The following is a 14,824-nucleotide window of genomic DNA, read 5'->3' on the forward strand; positions in this document are numbered from 1 at the left end:
TGAAGTGCAGCACTTTTATTGCACACAATTATACATGTGACAAGTAAAATAACTTTGATCTGATACCCTCGCTTTGATCAAATGAATTTTCGAATGCCTTGGAAAAGGTTCAACATAACATTACACACAGCTTCACTACTTCAGGTCAAGTAAACCTGAATTAAGGCACTCATTTCCTCATTATAAAACACCAGCATCAAACAACAGGACAAGGTTGTCACTCTTCATAAGTAAAGCATTTTTACAGACACCATCCCATCAACCATATCATTTACTCTGCCTCATCATCCTCATTCTTACCTCAGTTCACCTCATCCAGTTCCCTACTACATCCTAAACCAACAAAATTAACTAAACTAACTAACTAGTACTACATTACATGCACTATACTCTATACATGGGCTGTGTGCATTTTCTGCTGGTGTATCCTGAGGTAGCTCCTCTCTGAGAACCTCTTCCCGCAGTGTGTACAGGAGAACGGCCTCTCTCCCGTGTGGACCTTCAGGTGCGCCTTCAGATGGTGCTGGTGGGAGAACCTCTTCTCACACTGGGGGCAGCTGTAGGGTTTCTCCCCTGTGTGGACCCGCTGGTGCCTCTTCAGGTGGTGCTGGTGGGAGAACCTCTTCTCACACAGGTGGCAGCCAAACGGTTTCTCCCCCGTGTGCATCCTCCGATGGCTCTCCATCTGTTTGCGGAAACTGAAGACTTTCCAACAGAATGAACACGGGAAGCACTTCTCTTTGCCACCGGATCTACTGATAGCGTCACTACTACTGTTATTTGTCAATGGGCTTGTGTAGCCATTTAGTGATGAGGCACTGGCATTGTCTGAGTTCTGGTTTAACATAAGGAGAGTGTGAGGAGGATGAAGGCCAGGGAGTGTCTGTGTTGTCGCAGGGTCCATGTTCCAGTTTATAGATCCTATAGAAGGCTGGCTGAAGGCAGCACCTGTTTGTGGGGTAACCTGAGGCGACATCTGTCTCTCTGAATCACAACTATAGGAGCAGGACGGAGCATCGCTAGCAGAGTCTGTTCTCTCCCGCCCCATATTGGCACCTTCCCGTCCCCGCAGACCAAATCTATGCCTCGCCCCAGTCTCAGCCAGTCTGTTATGGAGATTAAGTTTGGTTGTTGTTTTGTGTTCGACTGTCTGTTTCTGGTTGTGGTTAACAGTGTTGTTCCCCAGCCTGAAGTTGAAGACGCTGTCCCATCCACTGACCTCCACTATGTCGCTTTTGGCCCCAGCCTGCTCTGTGATGTCATCCCCTGGGCTCTTGGCTGCACCAGTCTGGGAATTCAATATGGCCACCATGTCTCCTCTTTTAGCCTCCAGCAAACCACCTACAGGCAAATGTTACAATCCAGACTTAACAAACATGACAACAGAACAAAAATCATATACATAGATTTTGTGTGTGTTATTTGCCTGGTGATATGATATGACTGTCATGTTGATATACATAGTATGGTTTATTTTTGAATTTCTTACAAATTGTATTGATATTTTTTTAGAAATAAAGTACTCATAAGGTTTCATATGTGTTTAATAAAAACATTTGTCAGGTGCATCACTATTCCCATTGAAGATCTATTACTGTATCTAGGCTTTATGTATTTCTCTCTTACCTTGCTGCCCCATCTTTAATCCACTCAGCAGGTCAATGCTCTCTGGTCCGTCTTCTATTGTCTCCTCTTTGACCAGCAGCAGATCAGGCTTCCCATCCTCCATGTCTACTGACTGTAAGAGTGAGAGGATGTTGGATCAAGAAATCTGATATGAGCACCCTGCTATGGAGCACCTTCTGATTGGGCAATGAGGGATTGCTATGAATACTATGTAAACGTGTTAGTTGACTTGATTACCTGACACGTAAATGGTTGGATAATTCAAATGCAGGGTCCCACACTTAAAACAAAATTAATCAACATCTGGGCCTGTATCCACACAGCCTCAGAGTAAGAGTGCTGATCTTTCCATTTAATCATAATTATGACCTAAAAGGCTAAACTGATCCTAGATCAGCACTCCTACTCTGAGAGGCTTTGTGGATATGGACCCTGACCTAATACCATACAGACAGTAGTTCACAGTGGGCTCACCTCAGTGAGACTGTGTGTGGTCCTGGGCTGCTCAGCTGGTTTCTCTGTGGGTTCAGGAGGAGGTGTAGGCTGGTTGTCCTCCATGACCATGGTCCCCTCAGGGTTCCCCAGACCCTCCTCACACCCCTCCTCCTTCACCAGCAGCACCTCTGGACCCTCATCCTGGAAGAGAGGTGATACAGATTACAGACATACACTCCCTCAGGTACGTACACACACACACAGAGAGATAATATAACACTTTCAACATGGAGTGTTTACCCATCCCCACTGTTTGTATGTATGAAGGATCCCCATTAGCTGCTACACTTCCAGGGGTTCAGCACAATTAAGGCAGTTGTACAATTTTGAAAACATTACAATACATTTCACAACACATTAAGTGTGTGTCCTCAGGCCACTACTCTACTACCACATATCTACAACACAAAATAAATGTTATCATGTTTGTGTGTGTGCATGTGTCTACGTTTAGGTCCTATACTGTAGTTACAGAATGACTACAGCTGCACCATCGAGAGCATCCTGACGGGTTGCATCACTGCCTTCACTGGGCCGTACGCAATCCCTCTGTAGAGCCTTGCCGTCAGAGGCCAAGCAGTTGCCACACCAGGCAGTGATGCAACCCGTCAGGATGCTCTCGATGGTGCAGCTGTAGAATTTTTTGAGGATCTGAGAACCCATGCCAAATCTTAGTAGGTTTTGTCCTCACAACTGTCTTGGTGTGCTTAGACCATGTTAGTTTGTTGGTGATGTGGACACCAAAGAACTTGAAGCTCTCAACCTGCTCCACTACAGCCCCGTTCGATGTTAATGGGGGCCTCTTCGGCCCGCCTTTTCCTGTAGTCCACTATCCGCTCCTGTGTCTTGCTCACATTGAGGGAGAGGTTGTTGTCCTGGCACCACACGGCCAGGTCTCTGACCTCCTCCCTATATTATCTCATCGTTGTCGGTGATCAGGCCTACCACTGTTGTGTCATCAGCAAACTTAATGATGATGTTGGAGTCGTGCCTGGCCATGCAGTCATGAGTGAAGAGGGAGTACAGGAGGGGACTGAGCACGCACCCCTGAGGGGCCCCCGTGTTGAAGATCAGCGTGGCGGATGTGTTGTTACCTACCCTTACCAACTGGGGGCGGCCAGTCAGGAAGTACAGGAACCAGTTGCAGACTAGTTGTTGGACTAGTAACCAAAAGGTTGCAAGATCGAATCCCCAAGCTGACAAGGTAAAACTCTGTCATTCTGCCCCTGAACAAGGCAGTTAATCCACTGTTCCTAGGCCATCATTGAAAATAAGAATTTGCTCTTAACTGACTTGTCTACTTAAATAAATAATTAAAGGTGTTTAGTCCCAGGGTCCTTAGCTTACTGATGAGCTTTGAGGGCACTAGGTGTTGATAGCTAAGCTATAGTCAATGAATAGCATTCACATAGGTGTTCCTTTTGTCCAGGTCTGAAAGGGCAGTGTGGAGTACACTAGAGATTGCATCATCATTACCACCTGGTTATTATTTTAAAAAATGTTAACAGGTTTTAACAGGATGCCTAGGACCTTTTCTGAGATGCATTGTGGATACAGGTCCAATACTAAAGAGAATCTCAATGAAAGTCTTAGAATGAAAAGTCCCATTTTGTGTTTATTAAATATAAGTTTTAAATACACCATATGAAAACTACACATACACATCTCAACAAAAAATGAACTTAATGAACTTGATAAACTGCATTCATTTTCTCATTAAACATGTCTTGGGGGATAAAAAAAATTAAGTAGTTTAATAGAAGTAATGAAACAGGCGTTTGTGAACATCACATATTCTACACAGTGCAAACACAATATGTAACAGTCTTTTTAGGCTTATGTAGCTTATACAGTGTACAAAACATTAGGATTCACTTTCCTGCTTTTTCCATGACGTAAACTGACCAGGTGAATCCAGGTGAAAGCTTATATCCCTTATTGATGTCACTTGTTAAATTTACTTAAATCAGTGTAGATAAAGGGGAGGCGACAGGTTAAAGAGGATTTGCAAGCCTTGAGGCAATTGAGACAGGGATTGTGTATGTGTGCCATTCAGAGAGTGAATGGGCAAGACAAAAGTGCCTTTGAAAGAGATATGGTAGTCGGTGCCAGGTGCACCAGTTTGAGTGTGTCAATAACTGTAACGATGCTGGGTTTTTCACACTCAACAGTTTCCTGTGTGTATCAAGAATGGTCCACCACCAAAAGGATATCCAGCCAACTTGACACAACTGTGGGAAGCATTGAAGTCAACATGGGCCAGCATCCCTGTGGAACGCTTTCGACACCTTGTAGAGTTCATGCCCTGACAAATTGAGACTGTTCTGAGGACAAAAGGGGGGTCAAACTCAATATTAAGAAGGTGTTCCTAATGTTTTGTGCACTCGGTGTATATCATATCACACAATGTCTGGATGCAATATTCAACACTGGAATCTGTTACTCCCGTTATTTAAAATGCATCTGTGGGTCTTTTCTGCTGAAAACAATGAAAATGTGTCTTTAATGCAGGGTTTGATCTAAATGCCAGAAGCTATCGCGTGGAATGGTTACTTTCTATGTTATAGAGTGGAATGTTTTTTCTGCTGGTGTAGCCTGAGGTAGCTCTTCTCTGAGAACTTCTTCTCACACTGGGGGCAGCTATAGGGTTTCTCCCCTGTGTGGACCCTCTGGTGCCTCTTCAGGTCTCCAGCCTGGGCGAAGCGCATATGACACTGGGTACAGCTGTACGGTTTCTCCCCTGTGTGGACCCTCTGGTGTCTCTTCAGGTGGCCAGACTGGGCAAAGCGCATGTGACACTGGGTACAGCTGAATGGTTTCTCCCCTGTGTGGACCCTCTGGTGCCTCTCCACCTTCTGGGAGCAACTGAAGCCTTTGTTACAGAACATGCAGAGGAACGGTTTCTCTTTACTATATCCTGATGTGGCTCCCCCTCCCTGAACCTGGGTTCTATCCCTGTTGTTTGAGTTCAATTCCTGATCAAAAAGGACATGGCCGTGTGAATCGGAAGGACCCATCGACGTGGACACTGGATCGCAATGCCTGAGAGAGTGTAAAGGGGAATGGGTCGCAACATTTGTATTTGATTCAAAGCTTTCCCTGTAATCTAAGAAATCTCTGCCCTGTGAGAGTCCATCTCCGAGGTGACTATCTGCATTCCATGTGGGAGGAACGTCGCCCTCCACTTTCACAGTCACCTCATCTACGACCAGACCCTCCCCTTTCTTATCTAGGCACCCTTCAGAGTATACACTACTACTGTACTGGTTCCAGTCCGCTCTGGACAGATCAGTCTGTGTCTCTAAACCCAAGGATATGTTGTCACGTTCCATCTCTGTAGTGTAAGAACAAGACAGATCATTGCCAGTCTCTAACACGTCACCTGAGTCCCGATGGGATTGAATCGTCCTCAGGCTTTGGTTACCGTAAAGTAAATACTCTGAGCCAAGAGCAGGAGGACAGCCCTGTGGCCCCAGCCCCAGTCTCTCTGGGTCTGATCTGTGTTCAGATCCTGTGTGTAAAAGCCTTTGTGTTACAGTTAAAGTCTCGGTGTCTGTCTCTGACTTCAGGACGGCGTTCAGCGTTCCACTGACCTCCGTGATGCTGCGTCTGGTCCTGGGCTGCACTAGGGAGGCAGTGGGATCCTCCGGAGCTACAGGGGCCACTCCTGCCGCTTCAGTCTGGATGTCTCTGCTGTGTCTTGGGTTCTCCTCTCCTTCAGTCCTCTCCTGCTTGACCCCAGGACCTGCAGCCTCTGTATTTGCAGACTGACACAAGAAGAGGGGAGGTTATTATCAGTACATTAGTTGAATTGGATAACAATGTTGTGGAGAAGTCTCACAAGCTCCCATATGGCAAATACATTATGATGTACACGTAAGCTAATGAATAGCTGTGGGGAGCCTTTTTGAAATAAACTCGTCACATTTGATATACTGTAATGTTTATGCAACACTATTAATCTAACCTCTATCACAATAACGTTCTGGGTTGAGGTTCCACTCCCCTCGTCAACAGTGATTGGTTGGTCATCTCTCCATGTATTGTGTTCCGCTGGAGTCACAAAGCTTCTGTGGCCTCCATTGAGATGTCCTTCACCTGAGAGAGTGATTGGGGAAAGGGAGGTGGTTAAGTTAGGTACTGTCAATGCTCAACTGTATATTGTACCCTATAGACACTGTCTAGAATTGACAAGGATGTAAGGTAACACTTCTCATAACTTCTTGATATACTATTTATTGATAAATGTCAGTCATGAAGACAGTCGTGAAGAGGGCACAACAAAACATATTCCCTATCAGGCAACTGAAAATATTTGGCATGGGTCCTCAAAACCTAAAAAGGTTTTACAGCTGCACCATTGAGAGCATCCTGACGGTTTGCATCACTGCCTGGTATGGCAACTGCTCGGCCTCCGACCGCAAGCCATTACGGAGGGTAGTGCGTACGGCCCAGTATATCACCGGGGCCAAGCTTCCTGCCATCCAGGACCTCTATACCAGGCCCTAAAGATTGTCAAAGACTCCAGCCACCCTAGTCATAGACTGTTCTCTCTGCTACCGCACGGCAACTGGTACCGGAGCGCCAAGTCTAGGTCCAAGAGGCTCCTAAATAGCTTCTACTCCCAAGCCATAAGACTCCTGAATATCTAATCAAATGGCTACCCAGACTATTTGCACCCCCCCCCAGGGATTCAAACCAGCGACTTTTTGGTTACTGGTCCAACACTCTTAACTGCTAATCTACCTGCAGCCCCAATCCAGAACCTGGTTGGAATATAACATTGTGTCTTTGCGGAAGATGGCTAAGTAATCATGGGGAATTATTGCATACTATCCAAAAACTGACCAAGACCCAATTCTGGGTAACACATCTGGGCCCGGTTTCCCGATTGCAATGGAACTTAGGCTTCGGAGTGTTTTAAGATACATCTTTCCTACAACGGCCTAAAATTTCACGTGTTTCCCAAAACACCAAGCAGAGAGAACTTTCGCTTAAAGCCAATTTATGCTTGATCCACAGGCTCCGTACGTAGGGTGTGACGCAATTGAGGAGCATCCGGAGGCTTGTGGAGGCCAAATCCAGCTCTGTACAGCGATGCCATGCGCCTCTCATATTGTGTAACAATGCAGAGGGCTCCGTATAGCTCCACACTGACATGATTGGTTGACACTAGGTGGAGGTTTCTTGACAAACAAACATGGAGAACTTTAACATAAGGCTATCAGAAGAAGTTCACAAAAAATAGCATATTTTTGATACCTAGTGTACGGATTTCAAAAGACACAAAAATGTGTTTGAACTCCTGGAAAGAGATCGGGAAGGTAATGAGGATAACGTGGGCAAAGAGGTCAATGAAATGCAGACAGTAGGGGATAGAAAGAAGCTGGATTGACGAACATTCAACAAATCTGATCTAACAAAGTGGATATTTGTCAAATCCATCACGATTGATATATTGTAACAGGCCCACAATGTGGTTACTCAAATCCAATTTGGATACATTTGGCTGTTTTCGCTGCATAACATTTAAAAGTTGTCCCTTTTCAGGTTTAGAAAAAGTGACTGCTAAATGCTAACTCCCATTCGTATAAACTGGTAGCACAGCTAGCATATAGACATCGGTGGTGGTAGTCAAAGTAGTTTTAACTGTAATGCAGTTGATTGATGACAATGACATGAACATATATTGAGCTTGACATCCATATAAGCATTATACTCCGATTTCTACTTCAACAGAGTGAAAAACATACAAATAATAGCCTAAATACAGTGGTGTGTATTCATGGATGCCAAGGGAAGCGACTCTTCCCCAAATATTTGACCAATAAAAATAAAATAATGTCTGTTTTTTTCTGTCCAAATGTTCCGTTTATTTGCAAGTGGCTGAGAAATCATCAGAGCGAGGGAAACAGCGCCCCTCTGTCTCAGTATGTGTAGCCCATGTATCTTATGCTGCCGGGAACACCAATCAAATCACATCCTAAGCAAAACCTCAATATTGTTTCTGGTCTGCTTGTGTAGATGTCCTGCAGTAGCTAGTTTACTAAACCGGCCCTTTCCTAAGCCACGGATGGAGATTTGGATTTGTGGTTTTGACTTAACTCTCTGTACAGGTCAATGATTATGACGGCAAAGTTTTTCTGAAACCCCCTCCCCATAGCACTACACAGCTGATACCAAATAATCCAGCTTTGATCATTTGAATCAGCTGTGCAGTGCTAGGGCAAAACATATACCTGGGGCCCACGACCGAGTTTGGGATACGCTAGCCTAAATGTAGACTAATTTTGCTGGGGGGTGATTCGGGGTGGAAAAGCAGTGCAGCCTTTTAAACGTTTTTGGGACTTAAAGATTTTTGAAAACTTGCAAGGGGTACTGAAACTGGAAGACCTGCCCTCCCTGGTTCCCATTGAGCCTGTGTAGGGATCAGATCTGTTATTTTTTTAACAGCAAAGTTCTTTGATTTAGTTGATTTTATGGGTATTTTGATCCATATTTTTGAATCCTGTATTTGAATCCTGTTTCCATCCCTCAGAAGGTGCGGAATGCACATTAAATTGTGCGATCGCCAACATACCATAGAAGACAACTTCCTTCAACAGCTCTGTGCTGCTCCGCGAAACGCAAGAAGTAGAGGCCATATCACCGTAAATGTATTAAAAGATATAGCCTGTCTATACTGTAGGTAGGCTATATTTTTTCAACAAAATCAGTGTCATGTTCATTCAATTGTCTTTTTATTTTGCCAATGCATACGTCGTGTTGACCATGCATCGCCTTTATGCAAAATGTACCTCTTGCCATTCCTCTGTATTGGTCGAGGATCTTCACACCTCTTGGACGACTGACAAGGACGCGCTCTCGCATTGCCACCTCTCGTGACACCTTAAGTTCCTGTAGCTGTAGTTTCCTCCGCAATGCCCTGTTTTCTTTCTGGCTTTGAGTTATTTCCAAACGAAACACTGCATAGTCGTCGTCTACGAGTTTACAGATGTCTGCCACGGCTGCATTCGCTAGCACCTCCATGATGGAGGCTATTTGAGCGTGAAAAACAATACAGTTAGCCATTGTTAGCAGCTAGCTAGCGTTATATAGACACCATCTATAAACCAAGTCCTGTATCCAACGCGAATGAAAGACTACCTGGGGTAAGTATGTGATGCTGTGCAGTTAAATGAGTCAAATTTTGATTTCCATGGTGTTAATAAACGTCTAAATAAAAACGCGAACGTGGAAATTGTTCTTCGTCACTGTTTACTTCCGTTTACACTGAAGTGAAGAGAAATATCCGCGTGTCGTCGCAACACTTAAAAAAGTACCTCCGGGTCACAGACTTTTAGAAATTCTTCAAAATTAAGATCGCCCAAATAATAGTAGAAAACTGTCAATAACCTACATCTATTCATATTTAAGTGACATTTGCACCATGTTCCAAAGTCATATAAATGCCCCCAGTGCGAATCACTGTTAATGGAATACATATTGGTTTATAGAGCATAAACAGTCGATAGCGCGCCGGACCTCGGGCTAGAAGGTCGAGGGTTCGAGACCTGCTCCCTGCTGTGTCATTACATTGGTGTCGGAAGTGATCGGACCTTGCATCCACGACAGTGCGTGTGCTTGGCCGGTGAGCGCGTTCCTGTAAGACGTAGAGCCGCAAGCTAGCGCGAGGACGCGCTCTTTGAAAGGTGTGAGTAGTGTAACGACCCTGGGTTTATAACCGCAGAAATCGACTCTGCCGCACGAGTATGTTTTTGCGGCACAGTCGATAGCGCGCCGGACCTCGGGCTCGAAGGTCGAGGGTTAGAGACCTGCTCCCTGCTGTTTCATTACACTATTTTGGGTGCTGCAGTAAACGTTTTGTTGGGAATAGTAGTGTTTGTAGAATGTATTTGGTGTCATTTCATAGGGCTCTGAATAATATGGAGTGTTGCTGGCCTTTTACTCCACCCATTCCATTGGGACCAACCTCAGTCGCCCATGGAATAACACCATATATTCTACAGACCCTACTGAGTATTTCCAACCCCACTTTTACATTGGCGCATAGAATCGTTTTTTCTCTCTAAGCCAATAATGTAATTCTTAGGCCTACAGTGTATTGCATTGGGACCAAGGAAATCAGTAGAGTAGAAAGGGCTTGCTGGGTTTTTAGATCACAGTCATCCAAGAAATAACACCATATATAGACACTAGTGCTAGATCAATAGGGTCTGTAGAATATTATGTTCTTTACATTCATTTTCTTAAGCTTCAAACATTTATATTTTTTATTTTATTTCACCTTTATTTAACCAGGTAGGCTAGTTGAGAACAAGTTCCCATTTGCAACTGCGACCTGGCCAAGATAAAGCAAAGCAGTTCGACGCATACAACAACACAGAGTTACACATGGAATAAACAAACATACAGTCAATAATACAGTAGAAAAAGTATATACAGTATGTGCGAATGAGGTAGGATAAAGGGAGGTAAGGCAATAAATAGGCCATGGTGGCAAAGTAAATACAATATAGCAATTATACACTGGAATGGTAGATGTGCAGAAGATGAATGTGCAAGTAGAGATACTGGGGTGTAAAGGAACAAGATAAATAAATAAATACAGTATGGGGAGGAGGTAGTTGGATGGGCTATTTACAGATGGGCTATGTACAGGTGCAGTGATCTGTGTGCTGCTCTGACAGCTGGTGCTTAAAGCTAGTGAGGGAGATATGAGGCTCCAGTAATTTTTGCAGTTCGTTCCAGTCATTGGCAGCAGAGAACTGGAAGGAAAGGCGGAGTTTCAATGAAATCAGTGTATTGTTTTTTGTTACTGGTGTGTACTGGAGGCGAAGTCAGGTGCAGGAGAGCAGAGTGTAGTTAACAGGCACACTTTTTATTCCGGTCCAAACGAAAGCACATAAGTACATAAACGTGCCAAAAGCACGCAACATAAACAAAAGTCTGGCGCGTGACAATACCCACATAACATAAAACAATTTCACACAAAGACATGGAGGGGAACAGAGGACTAAATACATTCAGTGTGATTAGGGAATGAAAACCAGGTGTGTGTGGAACAAGACAAAACAAATGGAAATTTGACAAATGGAGAGGCGATGGCTAGAAAGCCGGTGACGTCGATCGCCAAACGAACAAGGAGAGGAACAGACTTCGGCGGAAGTCGTGACAGTATCCCGCCTTAACATACCCCTCCCACTCCACGAGGTACTGAAGGCCCTCTGCCCGACGCCTCAAATCCTGGATGGAATGAACGGAGTATGCTGGGGGGCGGAGGAACCTCCTGCACCTCAGATTCCTGGAGTGGACCAGCTACCACCGGCCTGAGGAGAGACACATGGAACGAGGGGTTAATACAGTAATCAGAGGGAAGCTGTAATCTGTAACACACCTCGTTCACCCTCCTCAGGACTTTGAATGGCCCCACAAACCGCGGGGCAGGCTTCGGGTCGAGAGCCAGACCCAGTCGCACCGGGGGCTCACTGCGGTGACGGTCCGCGCTGATCTTTTGGCGCAGTGCTGCCCGCTGGAGGTGAACACGGGCGGCCTCCCATGTCTCCTCCATGCGTCTGAACCAGTCGTCCACCGCAGGAGCCTCGGTTTGACCCTGATGCTACGGTGCCAGAACCGGCTAGTACCCCAATACTTACTGAAAAGGGTAGAAGTTAGTGGAGGAGTGGCGAAGTGAGTTCTGCACGATCTCGGCCCAGGACACGAACGCCGTCCGGTCTTGGCAATAGGACCGCAGAAACCTGCCCACATCCTGGTTGACTCTCTCTACCTGCCCGTTACTCTCGGGGTGAAAACCCGAGGTGAGGTTGATCGAGACCCCCAGACGTTTCATGAACACCTTCCAGACTCTCTGTGAACTGGGGACCCCGATCAGACACTATATCCTCAGGCACCCCGTAGTGCCGGAAGACATTAGTAAAAAGGGCTTCCGCAGTCTGTAGGGCCATAGGAAGACCGGGCAGAGGGAGGAGACGACAGGACTTAGAGAAACGATCCACAACGACCAGCATCGTAGTGTTTTCCTGTGAAAGAGGAAGATCGGTTAAAGAATCCACTGACAGGTGTGACCAAGGTCGTTGTGGAACAGGTAAGGGGTGTAGCTTACCTTTGGGAAGGTGTCTCAGAGCCTTACACTGGGCACACACTGAGCAGGTGGAAACATAAACCCTCACGCCCTTAGCCAAGGTGGGCCACCAGTACTTCCCAGTCAGACAGTGCACCGTCCGACCAATCCCCGGATGACTGAGGAGGGTGACGTGTGGGCCCAATAGACCAACTGGTCATGGACAGCAGACGGAACGTACATATGCCCGACGGGACACTGGTGGGGAGCGGGCTCTGTACGCAACGCCTACTCAATGTCTGTGTCCAGCTCCTACATGACCGGCGCTACCAGGCAAGAGGACGGGAGTATGGGAGTCTGATCCATTGGCCGCTCCTCTGTGTCATACAGCCGGGACAGTGCGTCTGCCTTCATATTCTTGGAACCTGGTCTGTAGGACAAGGTAAACACAAAACGGATAAAGAACATGGCCCACCTTGCCTGACGAGGATTCAGTCTCCTCGCTGCCCAGACGGACTCCAGGTTGGGGTGGTCAGTCCAGATGAGGAAAGGGTGTTTAGCCCCCTCAAGCCAATGTCGCCACGCCTTCAACGCTTTAACCAAGGACAACAGCTCCCGGTCCCCCACATCATAGTTACGCTCCGCTGGGCTGAGCTTCTTCGAGAAGAAAGCACAGGGGCGGAGTTTTGGTGGCGTACCCTAGCGCTGTGAGAGCACGGCTCCTATCCCAGCCTCAGACGCGTACACTTCCACTATGAACGCTAACGAGGGATCCGGATGAGCCAGCATGGGAGCCAAAGTAAACAGAGCTCTTAGCTGCCCAAAAGCCCTGTCCGCCTCAGCCAACCACTGCAACCGTATAGGACCACCCTTCAGCAGTGAGGTAATGGGAGTAGCCACCTGGTCAAAACCCCTGATAAATTTCCGGTAGTAATTGGCAAACCCTAAAAACCGCTGCACCTCCTTTACCGTGGTGGGAGTCGGGCCAATTACGCACGGCTGCAATGCGGTCACTCTCCATCTCCACCCCTGATGTGGAAATGCAGTACCCTAAGAACGAGACTGCATGCTGAAATAACAGGCATTTCTCTGCCTTGACGTACAGGTCATGCTCCAACAGTCGCCCAAGTACCCTGTACACCAGGGACACATGCTCAGCGCGTGTAGCGGAGTATATCAGAATGTCATCGATATACACCACTACACCCTGCCCGTGCAGGTCCCTGAAAATCTTGTCTACAAAGGATTGGAAAACTGATGGCGCATTCATCAACCCGTACGGCACGACGAGGTACTCATAATGCCCTGAGGTGGTACTAACCGTTGTCTTCCACTCGTCTCCCTCCCGGATACACACCAGGTTATGCACACTCCTGAGATCCAGTTTCATGAAGAAGCGCGCCCCATGCATTGACTCAATCGCTATGGCGATAAGAGGTAGCGGGTAACTGTACCTCACCGTGACTTGATTGAGACCTCTATAGTCAATGCACGGGCGCAGACCTCCAACCTTCTTCACAAAAAAGAAACTCGAGGAGGCGGGTGAAGTGGAGGACCGAATGTACCCGTGATGCAGGGATTCAGAGACATATGTCTCCATAGGCACCGTCTCCGCTTGCGACAGGAGATACACGTGTCTCCTGGGAAGCGCAGCGGAGATTTATTGCACAATCCCGCTGTCGATGAGGTAGTAATTGAGTCGCCTTCTTTTTACAGAAGGCAAGAGCCAAATCGGCATATTCTGGGGGGATGCGCTCGGTGGAGACCTGGTCTGGACTTTCCACCGTGGTAGCACCAATTGAAAGTTCTACACACCTCCCCGAGCACCCTCGTGACCACGCCGTGAGAGCCCTCTGTTGCCAGGAAATGGTGGGGTTATGATGAGCCAACCAGGGAAGGCCTAGTACCACTGGAAATCCAGGACAGTCAATGAGGAAGAGACTGACTTTTCTCCTCGTGACCCCCCTGCGTCTCCATGACCAGGAAGATGGTGGCCTCCCTGATTAGCCCGGACCCTAATGGTCGACTATCCAGAGCGTGAACCGGGAAAGGTCTAACTACAGGAATGATGGGGATCCCTAAACTTAGGGCAAACGCTCTGTCGATAAAATTCCCAGCTGCGCCTGAAACGACGAGCGCCTTATGCTGGTCGAGGTAACCCCGGTTGCGTTGGTCGAGGCACTGAAGAGACTTCCTGTCTCACCCAGCGGTCCATGGTCTGGACCACGCGATCCATCATGGCACCAAGATGATGTAACATTGCAGAATGTTCCTGGACGCACTCCTCGACTCCTCTAACCGGGGTACCTGCTTCTGCTGACTCCATGGTTGTTGTGAAATTCTGTTACGGGTGTGTACTGGAGGCGAAGTCAGGTGCAGGAGAGCAGAGTGTAGTGAACAGGCGCACATAAGTACATACAGTGGAATTTCCACAAGAGCTGTTGACAGATAGAGAAATTAACATTCAATTATCATATGCTTCACAACTGCACAACTGTGCAAGTTCTCCCACTTAAAAAGATGAGGCCTGTAATTTTCATCATAGGTACACTTCAACTATGACAGACAAAATGAGAAGAAAAAAATCCAGAAAATCACATTGTAGGATTTTTAATGAATTTA

General features: G+C 46.7%; 1 protein-coding gene and 1 long non-coding RNA gene across 2 annotated transcripts in view; one reads left to right on the forward strand and one right to left on the reverse strand.

The window, feature by feature from the left end:
- Positions 1 to 9,192, reverse strand: LOC115146738 (neurotrophin receptor-interacting factor homolog). Its single transcript, XM_065004016.1, has 6 exons — positions 8,919 to 9,192; positions 6,089 to 6,219; positions 5,715 to 5,888; positions 2,101 to 2,262; positions 1,627 to 1,738; positions 1 to 1,341 (listed from the first exon to the last, which is right to left on the reverse strand). Exons 1-6 carry the CDS (start codon positions 9,190 to 9,192, stop codon positions 392 to 394), a joined length of 1,803 nt encoding a protein of 600 aa, XP_064860088.1. The 3' UTR covers positions 1 to 391.
- LOC135561873 (uncharacterized) overlaps positions 9,190 to 14,824 on the forward strand; it is a 23,578-nt gene continuing 17,943 nt past the window's right edge. Inside the window, exon 1 of the long non-coding RNA XR_010459714.1 lies at positions 9,190 to 9,272. This is a non-coding gene — a long non-coding RNA (uncharacterized LOC135561873). The remainder of the gene's footprint in view (positions 9,273 to 14,824) is intronic.

The sequence above is a fragment of the Oncorhynchus nerka genome, linkage group LG18, assembly GCF_034236695.1.
Source record: "Oncorhynchus nerka isolate Pitt River linkage group LG18, Oner_Uvic_2.0, whole genome shotgun sequence".
Taxonomy (NCBI): domain Eukaryota; kingdom Metazoa; phylum Chordata; class Actinopteri; order Salmoniformes; family Salmonidae; genus Oncorhynchus; species Oncorhynchus nerka.